The sequence below is a fragment of the Crocuta crocuta genome, unplaced genomic scaffold (genome assembly GCF_008692635.1).
Source record: "Crocuta crocuta isolate KB4526 unplaced genomic scaffold, BGI_CrCroc_1.0 scaffold6, whole genome shotgun sequence".
NCBI classification, from domain to species: domain Eukaryota; kingdom Metazoa; phylum Chordata; class Mammalia; order Carnivora; family Hyaenidae; genus Crocuta; species Crocuta crocuta.
Genome location: NW_027531917.1, coordinates 10,108,804 through 10,136,358, shown reverse-complemented (window position 1 = coordinate 10,136,358; position 27,555 = coordinate 10,108,804). Strand labels below are relative to the sequence as shown.

The 27,555-nt window shown below is 36.1% G+C and overlaps 1 protein-coding gene and 1 long non-coding RNA gene across 4 annotated transcripts in view; one reads left to right on the top strand and one right to left on the bottom strand.

Annotated features, from left to right (window-relative positions):
* ZNF654 (zinc finger protein 654) overlaps positions 1–27,555 on the top strand; it is a 95,492-nt gene that overhangs the window by 41,379 nt on the left and 26,558 nt on the right. For all 3 annotated transcript variants that reach the window (XM_077774955.1, XM_077774954.1, XM_077774956.1), the window contains one exon: positions 14,939–15,020. In XM_077774955.1, coding sequence (XP_077631081.1) covers positions 14,939–15,020 — 82 coding nt within the window. The remainder of the gene's footprint in view (positions 1–14,938; positions 15,021–27,555) is intronic.
* The window catches only part of LOC144240594 (uncharacterized), a 37,773-nt gene continuing 32,174 nt past the window's right edge, over positions 21,957–27,555 (bottom strand). The window contains exon 4 of the long non-coding RNA XR_013337767.1: positions 21,957–22,012. This is a non-coding gene — a long non-coding RNA (uncharacterized LOC144240594). The remainder of the gene's footprint in view (positions 22,013–27,555) is intronic.

Below are 27,555 nucleotides of genomic sequence, written 5' to 3'. Positions count from 1 at the left end.
ATATTTGAAAGTTACTAAGAGTGTAGAGCTTGAATGTTCTTATCATAAGAAAGACAGTTGTGATCAAGTGTGGTTTTGAGTGTTAGACTTGTGGTAGTGTTCATTTTCCAGTATATGCAAATATCAAATCATGTTGTACACCTGAAATTAATGCCATGTTATATGTCAATTATATCTCAATAGAAAAATATTTCCCCATGATCAAGGTACCAAGACAAACATGTTTTTTTTTTTTTTTTTTAAATATTTTTATTTATTTCTAGGAGAGAGAGAGAGACAGCGTGAGCAGGGGAGGTTCAGAGAGAGAGTGAGTCACAGACTGAAACAGGCTCCAGGCTCTGAGCTGGGAGTCAGCACAGAGCCCGACGCGGGGCTCGAACCCACCAACCGCAAGATCATGACCTAAGCGAAAGTCGGACGCTCAACCGACTAAGCCACCCAGGCGCCCCAAGACAAATATGTTTTTAAAAATATTTAGTAATATTGTAAATATGTGACTTCTATTTTTTGGCTCGAGGCTATTATAGTTTTCTCAAGCCATGATATACTAAATAAGCTTTCTAATTCTGTAGCACGGTTAGGGGGGTAGAAAATAATTTCTCATTCGTTTTGTATGAAATAGTCCTCAAATGTGTATTTGTTTCCTTTTTTACTTCCTTTTTGATTAAGATAATATAAGTCATTTCAATCAAGATCTAGTTAGGGAAATGTTAAGTCATGTTAGATAATTTAGTAGAAGGAATTTAACTACTAGTACCATTTAGAAGATCTTGTGGAATAGATGAGGAGGGGATGGTGAACCCAGACTTAGCAACTGTAATAGGTTGCTATTAGACCTAGAAATGGAAGGAAAAGAGAAGAAAGAGGTATTATTAGAGTCCAGAGACTAGAGATGTTTGATAAGGGGAAGAACCACTGACCTGTATGAGAGAGGACCTTGGAAGAGATGTAATTACTGCTAAAAATGACCCAGAAGAAGGGCAGGGAAAAAAGACTTCTCACTGCTCCCGTTCAGCTGTCTTTCATTTTTCCACCATTTTCTCTCTTTATTATTGAAAAAAAAATATTTACTGATTTTTGAATTCCAGGTTGACAGGGTTTTTCCACCCTCAGTACTTTATTTTTAAAATTTTTTTATGTTTTTAAGGTCATTATTATTTTTTAAAATAACAACATATCATCAACCTTGTTTTGTCTATACATCCATGCTTCTCACTCCTTACCCATTTCTAGTTATCTTTTTAAAATTTTTTTATTTTTTTAATTTATTTCTTTTTTTTGAGAGAGCACCTGTGCGAGTGGGTGAGGGGCATGTAAATGTTCATTTTTTTATTTTGAGAGAGAGACAGAGCATGAACAGGAGTGGGACATAGAGAGAGGGAGAGACAGAATCTCAAGCAGGATCTGTGCTATCAGTGCAGAGCCTGACATGGGGCTTGATTTTACGAACCATGAGATCACAACCTGAACTAGAATCTAGAGTTGAACGCTTAAGTGACTGAGACATCCAGATGCCCTAATTCTTTCCCTTTTTTAAAATTAATAGCTTTATTGAGGTATAATTTTCATATTATTAAATTCATGCTTTGTAGTATGTAATTGATAAGTTTTAGTAAATTGATAGAGTTGTGCATCTGTCACCACAATCTAGTTTTACGTTACCATCTCACCAAAAAGCACCCTCATGCTCATTTGCCGTCCATTCCCAGTCCCTTCTTAGCCCAAGGCAACCACTGATCTATTTTCTCTCTCAATAGAATTGTTATTTCATACAAACAATATGACACAATGTTGACTTTTACATATGATTTCTTTTACTTAGTACAGTGTTTTGGGGGTTCATCCATGTTGTGGCACTTAGGAGTAGTTCATTCCTTTTTGTGCTGAATAGTATCCCGTTGTATGGGTATAGTACATTTTGCTTATGTGTTCAGCAGTTGATGGATATTTGGACTGTTTCCAGTTTTTGGCTACGAATATTTGTGTGTAAGTCTTGTGGGGACAAATGTTTTTATTTCCCTTGAGTAGCTACCTAGGAATGGAATTGCTAGATGTTATGTTTAACATTTGTTTAACATAGAACTGCCAAACTGTGTCCAAAGTGACTATACCATTTGGAATTCTAACAAGTTGTCTAAGGGGTTTTTGGTTTCTCCACAACTTCACTAAGATTATTATTTGTTTTTATTATTGGTTTTTTTTTTCCCCCATAATAACCATTCTATTAGCTGTACAGTGGTATCTCAGTTTGGTTTTAATTTGCATTTCCTCAGTGCTGTTGACGGCAAGCATCTTTTTGTGTACTTATTTGCTATTGTTAATCTTCTTTTGCAAATTGTCTATTTAAATCTTCTGCCCATTTTTCAGTTGGTTTGTTTGCCTTATTGAGTTTTAAAACTTTTTAAATATATTCTGTTTATATATTCTTTATCAGATAAGTGATTAGTAAATACTTCCTCCCATTCCGTGGCCTGTCTTTTCATTTTCTTTTTGGTATCTTTTGAAGTTTATTACTGATTTTAAGAAATTTGATTGAAATTTGCCTTGTGTAGTTCCCTCATTTTTTTTTAATTTAATGTTTATTTTTGAGAGAGAGAGAGAGCACATGCTCATGCACACACACACAAGTGGGGGAGGGGCAGAGAGAGAGAGAGAGAGGAAGACACAGAATCTAAAGCAGGCTCCAGGCTCTCAGCTGTCAGCACAGAGGCTGACATGGGGCTCAAACCTATGAACTGGGAGATCATGACCTGAGCTAAAGTCAGACACTCAACTAACTGAGCCATCCAGGTGCCCCTCATGTTTCTTGATCTTATGCTTGTATATTTGGGTTTATAATTTTAACCAAATTTGGGAAATTCCTTAAAAAATGATTTTATATTTTTAAAGATTTTTATTTTTAAGTACTCTCTACACCCAGTCAAAAGCCCCAAGATCAAAAGTTACATGCTTTACTAACTTAACCAGCCAGGTGCCCCTCAAAAATGTTTTTAGAAATCACCATTATGGAAAAAAGAAAGAAAGAAAGAAAGAAACCACCATTATCTTTTCTTAAGGGATGACACTTGAAGAGAATCCACAGTTGACCCACAGTTTACTGATGGTTCTATCCATTTTTTCATCTGACATATTGGAATTTTTGATCTATAAAAGTTTTGAGTTTGTTTTTTTTTTTTTAAATGTAAACATGTCCAGCACAGAGCCCAGTGCAGGGCTTGAACTCATGATGCTGAAATGAAGACCTAAGCTGAATTCAGGAGTCAGACACCTAACCAAGACAGGAGTCAGACACCTAACCAAGACTGAGTCACCGAGACACTCCAATTTGGATCTTTTATATACTTCTTTACTTAACATGGTTATTCTTTATCTTAGAAGTTAGCAAACTATGCCCCATGGGTCAAATGCCACCCCTCCCCACCCCCTTTTAAATATGGCTTCCAAGCTAAGAATAGTATGCATTTTTAAATAGTGGTGTTAAAAAATGTGACAGAGACCTTATGTGGCCTTCCAAACCTAAAATAGTATCTGGCAGCCCAGCCTTCAACCTAAACATAATTTAACAGTAGAGGAGTTTAAAGCTGGTGGTGCACTGAAGGTCATGATAGCAACAACATAACACAAATCCACTTAATTTATGACTAGATTTATTTAAATTTCTATAGTATAGGCCTAACAGAGGAAAAGGCATGACTATCCTAGGCATAAAGACTGTTAACATCAATCTGTGCTGTTGCTGTATCATGAAGTCCAGCTTTCAGCTGAAAATTATAGACATGTTAAAAAAAAAAAGCAAGGAAAAAATACTATCAAGAGACAAATCAATTAGAAGAATTAAATTCAGATATAAAAGTTGTAGTGGAAAAGGTGGGTAACATGGTTAAACATATTGAGAATTTAAATGGAAATGCTGGAAATAAGAAACACAGTAATAGATGAAGAATGCCTTTGTTGGGTGCATCAGTAGAGTTGACACAGTTGAGGAAAGCATAAGTGAACTTGAATATAAGTCAGTAGGAATTATCCAGACTAAAAGTACAAGAGAAAAAGACAAGAAAACAGAACATTTAAGAGCTTTGGAGAAATATGAAACTGTATAATATATATCTACTAGAATCCCAGAAGGAGAAGAAAAATGAGACTGAAGGAATAAAGGGACAGCCACGAATTTTCCAAATATAATAAAAGACATCCAACCAGAGATCCAGGAAACTCAGAAAACAACAAATAGGATAATTTCGAACACATACACACTGACCTGCCACCTCTCCCATATGCATCACATTCAAACTCTGAAAATCAGGAAATTTTGAAGGCCACCAGAGTAAAAAGGCATTAACCTAATTTAGAAGACTAAAGCTAGGAAATAACAGCAGACGTCTCAGAAAATAAGCCAGTCAGAAAACAGTGAAGTGACATGTTGAAAGTGCTGAAAGAAAAAAACAAAAAACAAACTCTAATCAAGAAGGAAAATTAAAGATGTTTTCAGGGGGGCCCCTGGGTAGCTCAGTCAGTTAAGTATTCTACTCTTGATTTCGGCTCAGGTCATGATCTCACAGTTCTTGAGATGGAGCCCTGCATCAAGCTATGTGCTGACAGCTCACACCCTGCTTGAGATTCTCTCTCTCCCTCTCTTTCTGCCCCTCCTTGCTTGCTCTCTCTAAAAGTAAACATTAAAAAATAAATAGAGATGTTTTCAGGGAAGCAAAAGCTGAAAGAATTCATTCCCAGAAGACCTGAACTACAAAAGGTAGAGTCCAAATAGGATGCCAGACAGAAAATCTACCCAAAGAAATGAAGAGTGCTGGAAATTATAAAAACTGAAGATACATATAAAATTGAAGCTTTCTTATTTTTAATCACTGTGAAACATAACTGTCTAAAGCAGAGGTTGGCGAATACTATTCTAAAGGGCCAGGTGTTTTAGACCTACAGGCAATGGAGTGTTTTAACTATGCAACTGCTCTTGCAGCACTGAGGTAGCCATAGACAATACATAAATGAATGCCTGTGGCTGTGTCTCAATAAAACTTTTACAAAAGCTGGCAGTCAGCCTATGGGTCATATTTTCTAAATGCCGAGACTAAAGCAAGTACAATAAAACCTTAGTTTTTGGGCATAATTTGTTCCGGAAACATGCTTGTAATCCAAAGCACTTGTATATCAAAGTGAATTTTCCCATAATAATGGAAACTCAGATGATTTGTTCCACAACCCAAAAATATTCATATAAAATTGATTATAATACTGTAATATAAAGTAATAAGGAAAATACCAAATATAAAGAAAAATAAAATTAACCTGCACTTACCTTTGAAAACCTTCGTGGCTAGTGTGAGTGAGGGAGATAAGGGAGAGAAGGGTTATTGTGTAGGACAACTTTCACTATCACTAATGGAATCACTGCTATTTATTGGCTCAGTGGAATCTTTTTCTTCACAGGGGTCATTGTCTACATTCACACGGATGTTGACTATAGTACAGTATTAATAAAATCTTGTCATATACTGTATTTAATGTAAAGGGCAAATAAGGCAGTAGAAGAAAGGCAGTATTTGTAGGCAGCCTGACCTAGAATGTAGCAAAGCATTCCTAAGCTTACTCTTGTATGGAAAAGCAAAGGACTGCCCGTAGGTGCTTTGAAGTGACAAAAAATACATTAGAGACAGTTATGGGCAACTTCCAGTGTTATGAAAAATCATGCATTTCTGCCAAACACCACAGCCTGAGACTAAGCATCTGAGCATGGGAGACAATCACCCACAATCCCACAGCGAGAGAGAGAACCATTGGCTCAGCAGTGACCATGTGACATTCAGTGTCATGTACTACTCGTACTACTGTATTGCAAGACATCGCTCATTTATCAAGTTAACATTTATTAGAAATGTTTGCTCATCTAGGGGCGCCTGGGTGGCTTAGTCGGTTAAGCGTCCGACTTTTGCTTAGGTCATGATCTCGTGGTTCGTGGGTTCGAGCCCCTCGTCGGGCTCTGTGCTGACTGCCAGCTCGGAGCCTGGAGCCTATTTCAGAGTCTGTATCTCCCTCTCTCTCTGACCCTCCCCTGCTCACGCTGTCTCTCTCTCTCCTAGAAATTAAAAAAAAAAAAAAAAAAGAAATGTTTGCTCATCTTGCAGAACACATGCAGAACAAGTTACTTGCAATCCAAGCTTTTACTATATTGTAGTGAAGCATTGTTGGTTTATAGCATATTTAAAAAGAAAATGAATAACAAGAATACCACAGAGATATAGTAAACCTAAAGCAACATAATATTTGAAGGTATGCTGGGACTTGTTAAAGATATATATTGTAAATCCTAGGGTAATCACCAAAAACATTAAATATAGAGGTGGCCATATTAAGCCTAAGTAGAGATAAAATAGAATCATAAAATTACTCAGTCCAAAAACAGGTGGAAGAAGAGGTCAAGTGCAACCATGAACCAGACAGAACAATAGAAAGCAACTTATTAAGGGACACCTGGATGGTTCAGTTGTTTAAGCATCCCACTCTTGATTTCAGCTCAGGTTATGATCCACGGATTGTGAGATTTAAGCCCTGCGTCAGGCTCTGTGCTGACAGCTCAGAGCCTGGAGCCTGCTTCAGATTCTGTATCTCCCTATTGGTCCCTCCCCCGCTGGCACTCTGTCTGTCGTTCAAATAAACATTTAAAAAAATTAAATTATATTACATGTAAATAACCTAAACCTATTAAGAAAGACAACGGTTGGTTAGATAGAAAAAACAAGGTTCACTAACAGATACATCCATACCCCATGTCCTTTCTTATGTGACTAGATACACACTTTACTCTGTATTTTTTTTCACTTAATAGTATATCTTAGAGATTACTCCATAGTGATACAGATTTAGTTTAAGTTCCTGTTTATAGCTTATAGTATTCTATTGTGCAAATGTACTATAATTTATTTAATCATATTTTCTAATGATAGATATTTGGATTGTTTACATTATTTTCCTATTCTAAGTAGTGCTGTAAAGAATATCCTTTGCATACATTTTTACAAAATATTTTTGCCAGTAGAGTTTAGGGTGCATTCCTAGAGTCTTGTCAAAGAATGAACAGATATGTAATTTTGCTAAGTACCCCACTGTTCTCTCTTTAATAGCTTGTCCCATTTTGCATTCTCACCCACAAAATTAGGCCTTGTTTACCTTCAGACTCACCAACTGAGTATAATCAAACTTGATTTTTTTGCTAAAGAAGAAAAATGACATTTCAGTGTAGTTTTAACTTGTATTTTTCTTATTGTGAGTAAAGTTTAATACCTTTCCGCATATCTTTACAAACCATTCTTTTTTCATTTATCTTTTGATTTTGCTTACATTTATGTTTTTAGACATTTAAAAATGTTATTAAATTTTGTCAGTATTTATTGCTTCAGAATCTTTTTTTAGACTTTTTTTTAATGTTTATTTTTGAGAGAGAGGCAGAGATGAGCAGGGGAGGGGCAGAAAGAGAGGAAGACACAGAATCAGAAGCAGGCTCCAGGCTCTGAGCTGTCAGCACAGACCTTGACACGGGGCTCAAACTCATGAACCACAAGATCATGACCTGAGCAGAAGTCGGAAGCTTAACCTACTGAGCCACCCAGGTGGAATTGCATTGGAGTCTTGAATTATAGTTAAGAATGATCTAAAGAAAAATGATTTCTCTACAGCCAGGTTATATTGAACTTTTTCCTGATATTTGTAATGTTTAATTTTTTTATATTTAAGTTTTTGATCTGTTTTGAATATTTTCTTGTTTGGAAGCTGGAGTGTATCAGTTTTGTCTTTACAATTTTGTCTTTGGGCTATGCAATATGAAGAAGTCAACTTTTTTCCTACTGATTTGAGATACTACTTTTGTTGTGTATGCACTTTTCACATGCAGTTGGCCTATTTTTGGATTTTTCATGTCATTAGGCTATTTGCTCATCTGTCAGTATAATGTTGGTTCAATTATAGAGGCTTTACAGAGTGTTTTAATGTTGGCTAGTTCCATTTCATTGCTCTTGCTGTTTCATAGTTTCCCTTAGATATTCAACTTTGTAATCAACTTGTTTACCTCCACAAAAACTTGAAAATGTGTTTACTGTATGTACATTTTTTAATTACTTAAATAGAATTGAGTGCTTAACTTATTGAAGTATGTACTTTGTATGTTCTTTACCTTCCTCTAGTATGTACTTTGTATGTTCTTTACCTTCCTCTAGTCCAAGGACACTGGAACAATAATGTTATTATCATTTTTTTTTTTTATGAGAGAGAGAGAGAGAGAGACAGAAAGCAAGCAGGTGGGGTAGAGAGGGAGAGAAAGAGGGAGGGAGAATCTCAAGCAGACTCCATGCTAAGCACGAAGCCAGCATGGGACTTGATCCCAGAGTTATGGGATCATGACCTGAGCTGAAACTGAGTTGGACACTCACCCGACTGAACCACCCAAGTGCCCCAATAATGCTAAAATTTCTTCTTCCAACTTAAATGCTATTTTTGTCATGTATTTTTGCTATATTTTTAAAGTCCAGATGAGGGGCACCTGGCTGCCTCAGTCAGAAGAGTGAGCAACTCTTGGGGCGCCTGGGTGGCTTAGTCGGTTAAGCGTCGGACTTTCGCTTAGGTCATGATCTCGCGGTTCGTGGGTTCGAGCCCCGCGTCGGGCTCTGTGCTGACTGCCAGCTCAGAGCCTGGGGCCTGTTTCAGAGTCTGTGTCTCCCTCTCTCTCTGACCCTCCCCTGCTCGCGCTGTCTGTCTCTATCCTAGAAATAAAAATATTTAAAAAAAAAAAAAAAAGAATGAGCAACTCTTGATCTTGGGGTCATGAGGTTGAGCCCCATGTTGGGTGCAGAGATTACTTAAATAAATAAAACAAAAAATACATGTATTTAAAATAAAAATAATAAAGCTCAAATGAGATTATTTCTTCATGGTGTCAAAATTTGTAGCCTATATATTCACTAATCGTAGATCTTTCTTGCTAATTTCCTATCTATCTGAAAACAGTTTGTTTTTCTGTGGTCGTTTATACACTTTTTTTTTATTTGATATTTTATAGTTTACTCTTATTACCTAGGTGTAGAATTATTTTTATTAATCCTTATGGGATTTCTTGGGCTTCCTGGATCTGAGGGTTGGTATTTTTTCATTAATTATGAAAAAATCTTACCTTGATTTTATCTTTGCCTCATCTCTCTCTCTCTTTCTCTCCCTGTCTCTCTCTATCTCTCTCGTTTTTTTGTGTGTGCAAATACAGTTAGACATGTTAGACATGTACACTGCATTATCTGTATCTCCAGTTCTTGCTTGTGTTTTTCATTTCTTTGTCTACATTGTAAGAGGATTTCTTGGATTTGGATGGTTAATCATCATACTGCATTGGAATTTTCTTATGGTGGATAAATACACAAATCCACATTCTTATATTTCAGTATGAAAATTACTTATATGCTACAGAGACCTAAAAAAGAATGGTAATTCTGGTTATAACTACCAGACAATCTACTATGTGTGTCTTATTTTAAGGAAGTGTGGTACCTTGTTTCCATTTGTAGTAAATGAGAAGTTATGGTCTGATTTACAAGCATCCCAATGACAGAATATAGTTTGTTTCATAATTAGGGACTGTAGTGGAACTCTTGTTATGCAAGCTTGTGTAGCTCAAAGGAGTATACTGAATGATGAAAAAGTCCCATAAGTATGATTATATATGGCATAATTTTTTTACTTCAAAGGCATGTTATTATTTATCATGTATTTGTCTCACTATAAATAATTTATGTTTTTATATAAATCATTTTGTTCAATTAATTCTATTTTGAATAATTAATTTAGGTAAATGAATTTTAGATAACATATCTTAGACTAGGGTTAATTATAGATTGATTAGTATATAGGCTGTTAAATATACATTACACACATATAACATATTAAACATATTCAAAATTAGTATAAACATTATTCAAAAATAAATTTTCAGAAAGAAACCTCTTTTTTTTAAAGTTTGCTTATTTATTTTGAGGGGGGTGTGGGGAAGCCCAAGCAGCCTCTGCATTGACAGCGCAGAGCCTGATGCGAGGCTTAAATTCACGAACTGTGAGATTACCATCTGAGCTGAAACCAAGAGTTGGATGCTTAACAAACTGAGCCAATCAGGTACCCCAAGAAAGAAACGTTTTGATGAACTTAGTCAGATATTTTAAAAATATTCATAATTTAAGTGAAGAAAAAATTGATGTTTTATATTTCAACACAATTGACATAGTACACAGCAGAGAAAAACAAATCTATGAAGATCTTGTGTTTCCTTTTCGATTACTGAAGGAACTTTGATGATAATGTTAATAATGAAAATTAATAGTACTGTATTATTAGCAAGCATCTACAGCATTACCAGGGATTATTCTAAGTGCTTTACAAGAGGTAGTTATTATTACTGTTTCTATTTTAAGTAAGTTGAGGCATGGAGATATTAAGTGACTTGCCCAGGGTTGCATATTAAGAAAATAATTTAGGGGTGCCTGGGTGGCTCAATTGGTTAAGCGTTTGATTCTTTGTTTCAGCTCAGGTCATGATCTCATGGTTTTGTGAGTTCGAGTCCCANCAAAATAAATAAAAAAAAAAAAAAAGAAAAGAAAATAGTGTAGCTGAGATTGAAACCCAAACACTGGCTCTAGGCCATGGGTGAGTAAAGGTCCAGATAGTAAATATTTCAGGCTTAGCTCATAAGGTCTCTGTTGCCACTACTCGAATCTGTCATTGAAGTGTGAAAGCAGCCGAAGCCGATATGTAAATAGAGGAGTATGACCGTTTTCTAATAATACCTTTTATTGACAGGATATTTGAATTTCATGTAATTTTTACCTGTCACAAAAATGTTATTTCAGCTTTTTTTTTTTTTTAAGCAATTTAAATATGACAATATGGCTAACTATTCTTATCGTGCATTATTAAACAGGCCATCATTGAGTCAGATTTAGCCTGTGGACAGTAGTTTGCCAGTCCTGCTGTAGACTGCTACATATGTTTTTGGGGTCCTACTTTGTTCTGTTTTTGACTCACTTAGCCTCTACCATAAGAGTTTTCTTCCATGAAGGCTAGACAACTTGATCCCTATCAAGTTTAGTTGATCCTTTACACTGATCAGCAGGAAGTACAATAAGATTGTATGTATGTGAGGCATGCATAGATCTCTCTTTTGTAATGGTGACTCCCTTTCCTATTCATATAATTCAGACATTGTATAATTCTGCATATTTTGTTGATTTCTGTACAAGGTCATGTGCATCTGTATATTCCTATCTATCTAAATATACTCCGTAGTACATTTTATTTCTACTAAAAACCTTTGTTATCTCTTCCTCTTTCAATACAATTAGTTGCCCTAACAGCCAGTACTATCTACTCAACATAATGATACAATCCCTCTCCCTTCTACCTAGTGTAAATCTAACGCCTCCATCTTTCAACATGTTATAATAGAGATATACATAAAGTACAATACTCTGATAGTACAAAATCAGCTATATATTTGGAGAGAAGGAAGGGTGTTTTAAACCAAATTCCTAGGTGAAGTTGTATAAGTAGGTCTTGAGGAAGCAACAATTATAAAGACCTTAAGAGCACAGGACTTAAGGGAATGGGGAGAAGTTTGTTGTGATTGGAGAGCATGAAATTTGTGATAAAAGCTATGTATGTAAGTGAGGTTTTGAATAAGAAACACAAGTTCTTACATTGTGATAAGGAATTTGTATTTCCTGCCCTAGATTAATGATCTCAAATACTTATATAGACTAGGAAGGGAATGGTAGTAATAAGTAAGTCAAGCAGCTAGTATGTTGGAGAAATGAGAGAGGTGAATGGAGACTGGCAAATTGGAAAGGAGGCTGATGCTTTGTCTAAAGGCAGTAGCTGCTCGTCTCCTAGAGAGATGCAAACTGTGTTTTTAGGAGCTCACAGAAATTTAGATTTCATCTGAAGTAGCACAGTTTTTAAATGTAAGCAACTGACTAAATTTTTTTAAATATACATATAAAACAAGTGTGTCTGCTGAAGGTCTTTGCTTAAATGGTTCAGTCCAAATAGCAATTTGTAAAGTCTGTTCAAGTAGTCAAATCATTCTGTGTTTTAGGATGATAATGGCAGCTATGTTGAACATGGATTTTAAGTAAGTGTGGAGTAATAGCAAGTGTGGAGTAATAGGAATGGCCTATTAGAAGTTTAAATATGAGGGGCGCCTGGGTGGCTTAGTTGGTTAAGCGTCCGACCTTCACTTAGGTCATGATCTCGCGGTTCGTGGGTTCGAGCCCCTCATCGGGCTCTGTGCTGACTGCCAGCTCAGAGCCTGGAGCCTGTTTCAGTCTGTGACTCCCTCTCTCTCTGACCCTCCCCTGCTCACCCTGTCTCTCTCTCCCTCTGCTAGAAATAAATAGAACATTAAAAAAAAAAAATTAAAAAAAAAAAGAAGTTTAAATATGAGATAGATATGAATTGATGCTTTGTTAATAGGGATAGAGAAAATTTCAGAGGTATACTAATGGGGCTTTTTTTCCCCCCATTGGTAGTAAAATAAATAATTACAAAAGGATTAATAATATAACTATTTTATTCCTGACCCCCAAATTCTGTTTTACTTACATAGAATCATTTGCTTTTACCAATTTGTTGTATATGAACAAACTGGTTGATAGTTTTAACAATATGCATTGGTATTCACGTGCCCTCCACACAAATGATAATATATTTCTGCATCTTTTCATAACAATATATCTTGGAAATTTTCCCATGTCTATTCATAAAGATATAAGTGTATTCTTACTAAAATTCTCAGTAATACTTGCATTATATTTTATTGTATGGGTATATTGTGATTTATTTACCCAGTCCCCTATAGTAGACATTTAATACGTTTTTCTTCTTTTGGTATTATAAATAATCTGTGGATGCATATCCTTATATATGTCTTTGAGTTAATAACATGTGTATATTTGCATGATTTAGTTCCTATAAGTGGAATTGGCTAAGTCAAATGATTATGTATACATGGTAAATTTTCTGATGACTATTATTGTCTTGCCCTTAAAAGAGGTAATACCTCCTACCATCCCTCCAAGATATCAGAACCTATTTCTCTACATCAGTGCTAATCAACATTTTCATTTTTGTAAATATGATAGAAAAGGTATTTCACCTTTATAAATTTTTACTTAATAAGTAGAGCATCTTTTCATATTTGAAAACAAAATCCACTTGCATTTCTTTGCTGTGAGAAAGAAATGCCTCTCTTACCAGGTTGTTAACTTTTTAAAATTTACTTCTTTAGGCTTTTTAATTAAGGGAAATCAACAAAGATTCTTTCTCCGTGTGTATCATTTTGCTTTGATTGTTTTCATGTTTTTGGTCTGTTGACATTTAAAAATTCAAGTAATCAAATTGGTATAAAATGTAAGTTTATGGGGCATGGTTATTGTGTTATTTAGAAGAGTCTTTGTAATATTATGTAATACTTGGGTCTTTTATAGAATTTTTTTAAATGTTCTATTTATTTTTGAGAGAGAGAGAGAGAGACAGCGTGAGCAGGGGAGGGTCAGAGAGAGGGAGACACAGAATCTGAAACGAGCTCCAGGCTCTGAGCTAGCTGTCAGCACAGAGCCCGACGCCGGGGCTCGAACCCACGAACTGCAAGATCATGACCTGAGCCGAAATCGGATGCTTAACCAACTGAGCCACCCAGGCACCCCTGTGTAATTTTTTAAAAGTGTATTTTCTCAAAGTTTGCATTCTAAAAACTTCGTTCATTATTAATGATTAATTTGAATTAAAGGCAAAAGTGTTTAAAAAATACTATAGTTATTCTTAGTTGAGGATCCTCCTAGGTGAATTAAAAGCTAAAGATTTTGACGTGTTTCTCATTTACACTTCTTTAGGATTGCTAAGTAAAACTAAATAATTTTTATAGTTTTTCATGCTCATGACCAGGAAATAAGTCATATTTCCTCCTATATGTAATTATTAATTATTAAAGACACAATATTTTCCAAAAACAATTATTTAAAAAAGAGGAACCACAGATTTTGGACAGACTGTCAGGAGTGGGCTAATCAAGGTAAGCCCAGAGTTTGAGAACCCATGTGTCATTTATTAGATACCTAATTGGTGATATTGCTAGCATATAAATGTTGGCTGAGAGTATCATAGTGACTTTCTAATTTTCTTATATTTTTGTGTCAGTGTTATTCATCCCTTATATCTGTCTGAAAAAAATTAGATTTTGAATTTTCTCTGGGGCCTATTGTACTAGGATGAAGCTGGACTATGTCCTCAGTTTAAATCATCTTGACATGTGTAGCAACATTTTTGCCACCTGATAGTTGTATATCATCACTTTTTTTTTTTTTGGCATTGTGAACTCTGGTGGGCATGAGTACTGTCATTGCTCATTCTATAATTCTAGAACTTAAGTATATTATTTTACATTTTCTTTGAAGACATTCTATTAAAATTTCATTGAAAACCCACCATGAATTTTAAATATCAATATAATTTTCAAACCTGGCAATTTAAGAACTAAGTATCTGAGGGGCGCCTGGGTGGCTTAGTCGGTTAAGCGTCCGACTTTCGCTTAGGTCATGATCTCGCGGTTCGTGGGTTCGAGCCCCGCGTCGGGCTCTGTGCTGACTGCCGGCTCAGAGCCTGGAGCCTGTTTCAGTCTGTGCCTCCCTCTCTCTCTGACCCTCCCCTGCTCACGCTGTCTCTCTCGCTCTCCTAGAAATAAATAAAAAAAAAAATTAAAATAAAAATCTTTAAAAAAAAAATAAAAATAAAAAGAACTAAGTATCTGACATCAGATAGCTTTTACCTCTGAAGAATCTTTTTAAATTGGGGCAAAAAATAATTAAAGAAGCAATGAACATTATCATTCACTTATTCTTTCTAGGAGCTTCTTTGAGTTGCTGCTGTTCTTTGGAAGAGATGAGTTTTATGAAGAGCCTCTAAAGGATATTCTTGGATCATTCCAGGTAAAACAGTTTACTCCTTCACATTCTGTCTACATTTAACACATGCCTGATTCTCCCCCTAAAAGTGGTATATTGGTTGTTTATTGCTTGTAAGTTTTTATATTTACTAAGATGGCAAAACTTAGGATCCTATTATACCAGCAGAAAAAGAAGGTTCTTAAAGTTAAGTTTTAGCCCTATTTCTAAAAGTTCAAATTAAGATTCCAAGTCCATATTTGCTAGGCCAGAGCCTGCTGCTGCCACCCTTGTGGATTCCTAAGCACATCCTACACATACACTCACACTTTTTATTGATTATAGGCTTTGGTTCAAATCCCATCTAGAACTCAGCCCTAGTTTAGAAACAACAACAACAACAAACTTCTTGCTTAGCCTAAAAGCAGGCTGTCTGTCTCATGTCACTTTTTCCCCTTGGCTATACCCTGATTTTCTCATTTATATTCTCAATAGCCTTCCCAAGATAGGCAATTTGTTTGTTTGTTTGTTTTTGGCACAAGCTAAATGAGAGGAGAGAGTAAATCCAGAAGGGAATGCCAAAGATCCAAGACTTTAACTGTAGACACAAGAACATTTGATCTAGGACACTAATGTGTCCTTGGCATGATCTCATTATTCTTTGGGTGGAATAAAGGAAGATGTACTTTGAGCTCCCTCTAGGGGTAAAGTGTTCAGATGTCATATCTCACATTTCTATTATGTGTTAATAAGAAAGGCTGTCCATCTTTAGGAAGGAGGTCAGCATAGTAACAAAAGCCATGCAATACTTTCTCTCACCTAGAATTTTTATTTTATATTTATTGAAAGAGATCTTTTAGATGGAATTAAAATAGATTTTTATGATTGCTCATTCTGATGCATACATAAAAATAGGAAAATTAGAAGCAGACTTAATTGGCTAACATATATTTAAAACTTGTTCACATTCAGAATCCGACTCTAGATTTGTTTTTCCACTGGTCTTCACTGTCTGTTTTTCTACACCATTTTGACTTCAGTGGCATCAAAAGTATTGATGAAGTAGCATTTCTTAAAACAATTGACAAAAGAACTAAATGCCATTGGCGCTGGGCTTTTAAAAGCTTAAGTTGGTATTATGGTTCTGTTTAACCAGCCAGCTTTGACTCTTGCTTCAGAGTGTTGTTAAATTATATTAATTGCTCTACACCCTCCCCATACGATTTGCTTCACAAGAGTTAAAGGAGTGCTCTGCTAGTCTCAGATTTTATTCTCAGTCACCAATATACCTTTTCATAAGTTTTCATGCTCTGTGAATGTCCATGGATGCAGAATGACAATTACATTGTGACCACTACCAGGCTGACTGGGATTCTAAGATAACACTGACTATAAAACATATTCTGATTTTAGAGTTGTAGAAATAAGAAAAAAAATGCATCTTAGAACCAATGAAACTAGGTGTATTATATTAAATATTCTACTTCATCCATTCTTACAATCAGCAAAAGAAGTAAAAATACCTATTTCCATGGAGCTTACATTCTTTTGATATTGGGGTCATGAGTTTGAGCCCCATGTTGGGTGTAGAGATTACTAAAATAAATAAACTTAAGAAAAGGAAAAAAGAGCCCTAGGCTTTTCTAGCTGAGCCAGCCAGGTTTCCCATCATGGAGCTTACACTCTAATTAAAGTTTATATTCAGTATTTAAAACTTTGTAATTTTCTAGTCCATTTTTTCCTTTGATACTTGTGTTTTTGGCAATCCATTTTTGAATTTTTACTAGGCAAATATATGTTGAGTCTTCAGTATATACTAGGCACTAAGCTCTGGGAAAAACAGTAGTAAGCAAAACCAGGAAAACCCCTCCTATAGTGGAATATAATTCTGGTATAGAGACAGACAATAAATCAAATCTTTGTAAATTTCAGAGTATTTTATTAAAAAATTTTTTTTAAATGTTTCTTTTGAGAGGGAGGGAGGGCGGGAGGAAGAGAGGGAGAGAACATGAGCAGGGGAGGGGCAAAGAGAGAGGGAGACAGAATCTGAAGCAGGCTCCAAGCTGTCAGCACAGAGCCTGATGTGAGGCTCAAACTCACAAACCATAAGATCATGACCTGAGTCAACGTTGGATGTTTAGCCGAATGAGCCACTCAGGTGCCCCTATTTCAGAGTATTTTAGAAAGCAACAAATAACTCAAGGAAAAATGAAGCAGCCCAGAGAGATAGGGGGTGCTGGAATGGTGGTATTGGGGAAGAAGATTTCTGTTGTCAATCAGGTAGTTAGAAAATGCCTCATGGAGATATTAAATGAGCACTGGTAACAGGAACTGCTGAAGTGTTTAGAGTAAATGAGAGACAGTATTTGTTTTTTGTTTTTTGGGTTTTTAAAAAATTTTTTAAACGTTTTATTTATATCTAGAGAGAGAGAGAGAGCATGAGCAGGGGAGGGTCAGAGAGAGAGGGAGTCACAGACTGAAACAGCCTCCAGGCTCCGAGCTGGCAGTCAGCACAGAGCCCGATGCGGGGCTCGAACCCATGAACGGCGAGGTCATGACTTAAGTGAAAGTTGGACGCTTAACCAACTAAGCCACCCAGGCGCCCCGAGAGACAGTATTTGAATTATGCTTTAAATGGGTGAAATCATAAAGTCTTTGAATGGATTTTTTTTCTTTTTAGCAGGGTTTCCAAGAGTTCTTGGTTTTTATCTTCTTTTCTATCTCCTGCTTAAATTCTAAAGCCTCTCCCTCCTTTTGTTCTCTTTTGTTTTTAAAATCTCTGTGCCACTTCTGCCACTTTTGTTGCTGTGGCTTCTTCTTCCTACGTCTTCCTTCATACTCTGAATTTTCTTGAGCCTCTAACACCTGCCTCCTAGGAGAGATTTCACCTTCTGTCCTCCAGTTTCTGAACTGAGCTGTTGCTGTTTGGTGCTTCCAGGCCTGTGCCCGTAGGAACCAGGAAGGGCCAACATGTAGTCCAGCATGTGCACTCCCCAAAACCCTTGCGTTTGCTAAGCTTTGTGAATTCCCCAGGCTTTGACACATCTCATAGTCCAGTGATAATCCCAGTGTCACCTTTTGGAATATTTTTACATTTTCTACTAATGCAAACACTATTTTCCCAAGTGGCTCATTACTGTCCATTTTTCATGAAGATTCACATCAGCTTAAATTCTTGTTTATTCTCCTCTTCCATAAGTATGACAAACATAATGCTGCTCGTACTTTAATCTACCTGAGAATCTTGTTAAATTGTAGGTATTGATTCAGTAGTCCTGGGGTGGGGCCTGAGAATCTGTGTTTCTGTCAAGCTCAGAAGTGATGCCCAAAGTGCTGGTCCCTGGACCACACTTTGAATTTGCAAGAGGTTAACATTCTTTGCGGGATTTGAGTTCATTTTCCTTTCTGTCAGAGTGTGGGCTCTGAAGTCATACTACCTGGATTTCTGTTTTCACAGTAAGACCAAAACCTGGCCCTTAAATTTATTCTGTTCTTCCATGAATTTCTGATCTCCTAAAACCCAAGCTGCTCAAGTAGAAATTTTAAATCTTCTTATCAACTGACTATAATTTTCTCTCTACCTTATTTCAGGAGGAAATTCATTCCTAGAGCCAGAAGTTTCATTTGTCTGCTTCTAAAAGTTTGCTTTCTTAACATTTGGCTTCCAATAATTTTTCTTTACCTCAAAACAAGATGACGACACATTTCTTATATGATGCTCCTACTTCATCATTATTATTTTTAATCTGTTCACTGGTGAGATTTCCATAGGCTAGTGATTGAATTCATTCACTAGACCTCCAAAACCCATTAATGTAATTAAAATTAGATTCCCAGTGAAGTGACAAAAATAATATGAGAACAAAATTCCTTATGAATGTTGGAAACTAGTGTGAGGCTCTGTATCAAGTTCTCGGGGATGACTCCATCTGGGGTGATGGGCCAAACAATACTTGGTTTCATGAATGTGATTAAATAGGGGAGAGTGACAGGGAAAGGAGGAGACCTTCCAAATGTTATCTAGTACTGTCCCCCGTCCCCATCAGCTTGTAACAGTGGGGACTGGAAGAAATACCAGATGGTGGGGCATTAAGGTGTGTGGCCAGTCATTCTTGTTGGTGCTTCTTGCAAGTGTACCAGGTGTGCAGTAGAGCACACAGAACAGGAATACTGACATGACTATGCTACCAACGTTAAAAATTACATGTATGGCTCTCCATGAAAGCCTTACTTCCACTGAAAAAATGAAGATATGACCCAAACCAAATGCAGCCTGCCCCAGTACCTAGAAGTTAGATTTTTAAAAACATGTTTTATTTATTTCTGAGAGAGAGAGAGACAGCATGAACAGGGGAGGGTCAGAGAGAGAGGGAGACACAGAATCTGAAACGAGCTCTAGGCTCTGAGCTGGCTGACAGCACAAAGCCTGACGCGGGGCTCAAACCCACAAACCGTGAGATCATGACCTGAGCCGAAGTCGGACACTTACCTGACTGAGCCACCCAGGTGCCCCTAGAAATTTTTGAAAAGGGATATGGTTGTTTACCACTATAGCTTTCTCTTTACTGCTTCTTGGGTCATTGTTCTAACAAATTAAACTTCTCTCTTGGTTGAATTTGAAGGATTCAACAGAGACCTATTTACCCGTTAGTAAAACATCTCTTTGTTCTAGATATTCTAGGTAAAGTGAAAGAGATTAATACCAGTTACCATCAATTACATGATTAAAATAAGACAGTTAAAAAAAAAGATTAGTTTTGTTCTTTCTTTGGTTAAGTTCAGGTTATCATCCATGAGAGTGGAAGTGAAATTGTAAAGAAGGGACCATCCTAGAGAATGTATGGAGGTAAGATATTGTATGGAGATGAAACTATTAAATTAAAAGTATAGTGAAGGTGATCAACAGGAAATTAGTTCCAGAAAAAAACAAATCAGTGAAGGAAACAGATCTCTAAAAATCTATTTTCAATTCATAGTGACATGCAGCCATGTTATTATAGTCTTCAGTTTTTAGGATAAAGGGAAGTTCCTACAAATGCAGAACTCATGTAAAATAGGATTCCCACAAAGGAAGAAAAAAATCAGGCTAGCAATGAACTTCTCCATTGTAACAAATACCAGAATAAATAATATCTCTGGAGTTTTTCAAGGGAAAAAATATTATTTAATAATACAGCTGCCAAGCTCTATAGTTTATGAGAGAGAGCAACAGAAATAAATAGTCCAAATGCTTGCAGCACAAAGCAAATACAAGTCTTTTACCAGGAAAAAAAGAAGTATGCCAACTGATTTAGAAATGGTCAAAATAAAGAATTTACAAATAGAGTTGTTACAGAATTAAAAAATAGGACTGACATGAGGAAACAGGTAAAAATTAGTAGACTCATGAATATGGCTATAATGAAACTTCTAATGTTTTTATGATTCTGGAAAAAGAGAATACAAGTCGTAAATAAAAGCACAGATACAATGATCTGGAACTAAAACCTCGGATTATGGTATTGATTGGATGGAATTAAGGAAGATAGAAAAGAATTGGGCATATTCCTGGACATCTAAGCTGAACTAACCACATAGAGTAGTGCCAGTCACTAAGTGGGCAATGATTATAGGGGGAAGAACAGGATACAGAAAGAAGATAAGTTCCATTCTGGTCAGAATTTTAAATCTCTTTGAACACCCAAGTACTAATGCCCAATGATGATTAGATTGATGGAGATATATATCTATATATATCTATATATATATATAGTTCATGGGTTCAAGCCCCTCATCGGGCTCTGTGCTGGCAGTGCAGAGCCTGCTTGGGATTTTGTCTCCCTCTCTCTCTATTCCTCCCCTGCTCACTCTCTCTCTCTCTCTCTAATAAAAATGAACTTAAAGAATTATTTTAAAAAGTATGTATTACTTTCATAAATCAAGAGAAAAATAGATGTTATAAAGCCCCCCTGCCCCCAATTTAGGGGGAAAAAAAAGACCCTGGAGTAATCAGCAAAATGCTACCCAATAAAAGCCTTACTGCTAGAGCTCTGCACGTGTTTTAGTAAGCCTGACCTGGCCTCAGTGAAAACTATCCTCATCCCTTGGGGTCAATGTATAAGTCACAAGATCTTTTTTGTTCAGAATAGAAGTAGGCCATAGTTAAATTTTCTTTCCTGAGACTCTACCCTATTTTTAATCTACTTGTTCTTCTTTGGGTAATTGGGGGAAGCAGATTGGAGGAGGTAGGGGTTACAACCTCCCAAACAAGAAGAGGCCCAAAGCTATCTTCTTGCAATAGCACTGTAAAAGAAGAGCAGTAAGAATCAAAAGTAAAAGAACCAGCCATAAGAGAGGAATTTAAATAGTTATGTCTATCCTGTTTCACTGGGGCAACTGTTGATCTCCCCTAAGAAGTCAAGAGTTCANATGACCTAAGCGAAAGTCGGACGCTTAACCGACTAAGCCACCCAGGCGCCCCTATAACTCCCAGGTTTTATGTTTAGCTAATATGAAGTTTAGAACCACTGATTTTCTACTAAAACCCTCTGGACTATATTCCCTTCCTAGACTACTTGGAATAAGTTGCCCAAAGAAATTAATTTGGCAAAGTCCTAATCTTGGTATTCAGAACCACCTTTGTAGTGCTGGTTAAAAGGCTTTTAAAAAATAGATCGTGTCAACTTAGTCACAAGACGTTTTGTTTCAAAATTGTGCATCCTTATTTTTTCTTCTCTAATAGAATTTCTCTCCTGTCTCTGCTCAACTNAAACACCATTCCCTATGTTTTCTGTCTCTCCAACTAGGCTGTTAGAGCTCGTAGGCAGAGATCCTTTCATCCTTGAGTCTCCAGCACTTAGTAGTCAGCCTCTAGTACCCATATATTTGCCAACACAAATAAAGGATAAATAAGTCCATACACACATTTTTTTCTTTTTCTTTTTCTTTTCTTTTCTTTTCTTTTCTTTTCTTTTCTTTTCTTTTCTTTTCTTTTCNCTTCCTTCCTTCCTTCCTTTCTTTTTAAGAAAAGAATCCCTTTTAGAGATGTATCTTCATTCCTGGGCTCCAAAAAACAAGAAACAATGAGGTATATTTTCTGAAATTTACCTCCTGGTCCATTGGTTAGTATAGTGATATGGGCGACAGATCAACAAGTGCATTCAATGGGATGAAACTATCAAATATTTACTTGTGGATTCTACTTTGACAATGTGTAGAAAAAAGAGAAGTATGCTTAATTGTGAGAAATGGATAGGGGAAGAGATTTCACCATCTATGAAAGGAACATATTTGACAAGTATGCCACATATTTTGTACTGGGAATAAAAAAGATTGATGTTAAAATTAAAGTTTCAGATTCTGAAATCATTTTATAAAAATTGTATTCCTTACATAAACCTTGAGTTGAAATGGATAAAACTTTGATAGTTTTTCATTGTCGTTTATATTTTTGCAACTGTTACTCCTGACTCATAATTCTTATATATTACCACCTTAGAAATATTTCACTTTCTCTGTTTTTTTTTTTTTAATAATCTGAGAAGGAAACACTTTTTCTCAACTGTGAAGTTCTATAATCACTTTGAAGAGATACAAGAGCCAGAGTTATTTCAGGCATAAAATATATAATAAATAAACTTGAGACAGAAATGCTCAAGGGACTAAGAGTAAGCCTCCAAAAGATATGGCTGTCAGCCTCAATCAGTTGCATATGTCAGGAAAGGCCAGTATACCCTGACACATGGAACCAACAGTCATCTCAAAAAGTGGGTACCAAACATTGCTCAGTGATAGTTGTTTACACCATAGTATCCAGCTACTAACAAAGATTTTATATTCTGAGCATCTTGCGGTTTTGTGTTATCAGGAGCAGGCATGTAAGTGCCTTCAAAATCAGTAAGACTGACACTTTGGAAGTAGCTCTAAAAGTACATCAGGGTCATTAAGGCATTCACTTATCACTGAAAGATGATTCTGTAGTGTCTTAATACATAATAACTAGAATTACCAGCATATTAATGCTTGAAGTAGTTTTTTTTTCCCCAGATAAAATATTAGATAATAGAAAATTCAGTTATAAAGCAGAAATATGAAGGTCATTAAGTCCAGCCTAACTTTAATAAATGATGAAACTGAGGACCAGAGAGATTCATTCATTCATTCATTCATCCATCCATCCATCCATCCATCCATCTATTCAATAATATTTATTGGAGGTTAATTTGCCCAATTTGTAGTATTGCCAGTACTGTGACCTGTTCTCTTGACTAACTCTTTGTTCTCTCTGCTGAATCAGATTTTATATTTATTTCTTTGTGTGGGAACCTGTACTCCAGTAAACCTTGTACACACCTTAATTCTGCTTCAGGGTCTCTGTTTTACAGGTTAGAACAGTAATAATAGTACTTCTTTGTTGGCCATATTATTTCATTACTGATTTAAAAATGTTATTAATAGGGTTGTGCTTTCATTAACATGGCAATCACCAATTCTGAAATTTGGTTATGCCACACTTGATGGTTTTGCTGTACTTATGATTGGCTTCCCCTTCAGCTAAAACTCCCATTGCTGATTTAAGTAACATTTACATTCATTACTTAAGATTTTTAAAATGTATAAAAATGTAATCATATCTGTTAAACAGGGAACAATTACTTATATTTAAATATTCATTTTTTTCCAAAGTCCCAAATGGGATATCTTAAATAATTCAGTAAGTATATGACTGTAGTTCTTTTTTAAAATATGTAATTTATAGGCATTAATGCATTTTATAACTATGAGATTGGGAGTCAGCCTATTTAATCCAATAATCCCTTGTTTTACAGGTCAGAAAATTAAGCTCCTATGGAGTCGAGGTTAATAGAAGTAGAACAAGGTCCAAAGTCTTACTCTCAACCAGTATGAATAGATATAGTCATGTGTTTGCAGTAATGTATATGTCAAAAGGATAGTTTTAAATTAAAAAATATTTTTTATGTTTATTTATTTTCAAGAGACAGAATGTGAGTGGGAGAGGAGGAAAGAGAGATGGGGGCAGGGGATCTGAATTGGGCTCTGCACTGATAGCAGACAGCCTGATGCAGGGCTCTAACTCATAAACTGTGAGATCATGACCCAAGCTGAAGTCGGATGCTTAACCTTAACCAGGCACCCCTAAATTTAAAAAAAAAAAAAAATTTAAATGTTTATTTTTGAAGGAAAGAGAGACAGTGTGAGAGGGAGAGGGGCAGACAGAGAGGGAGACACAGAATCTGAAGCAGTCTCCAGGCTCCCAGCTGTCTGCACAGAGCCTGACATGGGGCTCGAACTCACGAGCAGGGAGATAATAACCTGAGCCGAAGTCAGCCGCTTAACCAACTGAGCCATCCAGGTGCTCCTAAATGTATTTAAGTTTTATTTATTAAAGTAATCTCTCTACCCAGTGTGGGTCCTGACCTCACGACCCCAAGATCCAGAGTTGTATGTTCCACCAACTGAAAGCCAGGAGCCTCTAAAGAAATGTTTTATTTATACAACTGTCTTTTCTTTTTTCCCCCAGATTTTATTTTTAAGCAATCTTTACATACAACATGGGGCTCAAACTTACAACCCTGAGATCCAAGAGGTGCATGCTTCACCAACTGAATCAGCTAGGAGCCCGTATACTACTATCTAAATGCTTTGGTATCTAACATTCTGAGACCTCCTAAAGCCTTGAAAAGAGACAGAAAGAAGCTAATATGGTTTTCTAAGTGATAGCAGATGAAGGCCTAGACTAGAGTGTAAACAGTAGAAAAAACAGGAAGAAGCACATCACATAATAAAGAAAACTGACATGATATTAGGATCAATAGAAGACAGTGAGTTTAAAAAGAAAAAGATGATTTTATATTTGATTACAAACACAAATGTAAAAACAAATAATACCTAAAATCAGGAATCTCCAGAGAGCACAGCTATCTAGGTTTTTTTAAAAAAAATATTCTCAATACATATATATTTGTTATTTATGGACATGTGCTAATATTATATACACTAGGAAACAAAAACATTTAAAAAGATAAAAGTAAAATAATCTTTTTTTTTTTTTTTACAAATAGTTTATTGTCAAATTAGTTTCCACATAACACTCAGTGCTCATCCCCACAAGTGCCCTCCTCCATGCCCATCCCCCCTCCCCCCCACATCCATCAGTCCTCAGTTTTTGTCAGCATTCAAGAGTCTCTCATGGTTTGCCTCTCTCCCTTTCCCCCACCATTTCCCCCCTTCTTCTCCCCCTTGTTCCTCCGTCAAGTTCCTCCTAATCCTCCTATACGTGCAAACATATGATATTTGTCCTTCTCTGCCTGACTTATTTCGCTCAGCATAACACCCTCAAGGTCCATCCATGTTGCTACACATGGCCAGATTTCATTGTTTCTCATTGCCATGGAGTATTCCATGGTATAGATAAACCACATCTTCTTGATCCATTCATCTGCTGATGGACACTTAGGCTCTTTCCATGTTTTAGCTATTGTGGAGAGTGCTGCTATGAACATTGGGGTACATGTGCTCCTATGCCTCAGCATTTCTGTATCCCTTGGGTAAATTCCTAGCAGTGCTATTGCTGGGTCATAGGGGAGTTCTATTGTTAGTTTCCTGAGGAACCTCCACACTGTTTTCCAGAGGGGCTGTACCAGTTTACATTCCCACCAACAGTGTAGGAGGGTGCCCGTTTCTCCACATCCTCGCCAGCATCTAGAGTTCTCTGATTTGCTCATTTTAGCCACTCTGACTGGCGTGAGGTGGTATCTCAGTGATACTAACCATTTTTAACATATGACTTTGAAAGGCCATTAAAATGCTCCATTTGAAAGGTTTTTTTAAAAAAATCTAGTTTAAGTTTTTTAAGGGCAAACATTATAGGTGACATACTGATTTTTGGCAACAGCAAACCTGCAAGAATGTAAACACTTCCACATTCATTTTAAATGATTTTTCTCATAACTTTCTTTTGAAAAGCAGTAATTTTTTCACTGTTATCCTGTCCTCTTTTTATGGGCAAACTTAGAATGTTTATTTTTTTAAAACATTAGGTAAATATTCCTTAGGAACTTAACCACAGGAAAGAACAGGAAATGTGTGATGTTGTCTTTTTGAAAAATACCACATAACAACTTTAAATTTTACAACTTTCTGAAATGCTGTGCCATGAGATAACCAATGGAAGTGTAATAATAAAAGTTATGATCATTCTCCTTATTACAAAGTATTGTAAAGATTTTACTGTATTTTAAAGACTCTGTTTTTATAACATTAACCACATTGAAGACCTTTTTTTAAAAAAATATTTTTGTTTTGATTTGCCATAATAGCTTGCTCTATGAATGTATTTGATGTGGTATTCTACAGTTTTACTCTGGAAGCTGCATTCAAAATTAGACAAAAATTGCATAATGCTTCTGATTACATGGATTTCCATAAAACTGTTTTGATTAAAAATTACTGAGAATTTATCTTCCTTGATATACCTTTCCTTTCTTGACTCCGTTTGAACATGCTTTTAACTACCTAAGAATAAGATGTCAACCCTTAATAACACAAGGGTTCCTCTCACATGATAAATATCAGAGGAGTGGACTGGTACTGATTTTCAGTACTGCAGGAGAAGGAATTAAGTTTATTATGGATTAAGGTAGCTAGTACAGGGAAAAGTAGGATTGTGGAAAGATAGGAAAGTATTTAGATTGGTTTACTGGAAAGTTTAAATAGGTTTTTAGGAAGTTGTAAGAAAAAGAGAGTGAGTGATATGAGAAAAGCATAAGCAAGAAAGTGCATGATAAATTTGAAAGACATGGAAGAGACCAGGCTGGAGGAAAGGATTCATTATGTTGAATAGGTGAATGAGTTAGGTAGGTAAGTCTAGAGATCCTTAAATATGAAGTTCAGGCATTAAGAATTTCATCCTATAGAAAAAAAAATTCATTCTATGATAAGCTGCTGAAGAAAGAGTTCAGATCAATAATACTGAATATACAGCTTTGCAGATATGTTAGAGGGCCAGTTCTAAAGAGGCAACAAGTTCAGGGAAGGAAATTCTTCTGGAACAAAACATTTAAGTCTACACCACAATAGAATCTGAAAGAAGAGTGAGGAAGGGGGTTTTGTTTTCTCTCTATCTTTGGCGAAAACACAAGGTTGAATGAAAGTTTCTGAGGGAATAGATAGCACAGTGTGGTGGGTATCAGTGATAGTAGATAGATGACTTAAAGGATTAGGTTAATGTACAGGTCCAAATTTTTAATTAAGTAAACATTGTAAAAAGATATACGCATATATAGGAAAGATAAGTTGTGAATTCTACAGTTACTTAAGTGCTTCCTTTTTCACTTTGGAAACTTTTATTTTTTATTTTTTAAAATTTTTTTAATGTTTTATTTATTTCTAGGAGAGAGAGAGAGACAGAGACAGCGCGAGCAGGGGAGGGTCAGAGAGAGAGGGAGTCACAGACTGAAACAGGCTCCAGGCTCTGAGCTGGCAGTCAGCACAGAGCCCGATGCGGGGCTCGAACCCACGAACCGCGAGATCATGACCTAAGCGAAAGTCGGACGCTTAACCGACTAAGCCACCCAGGTGC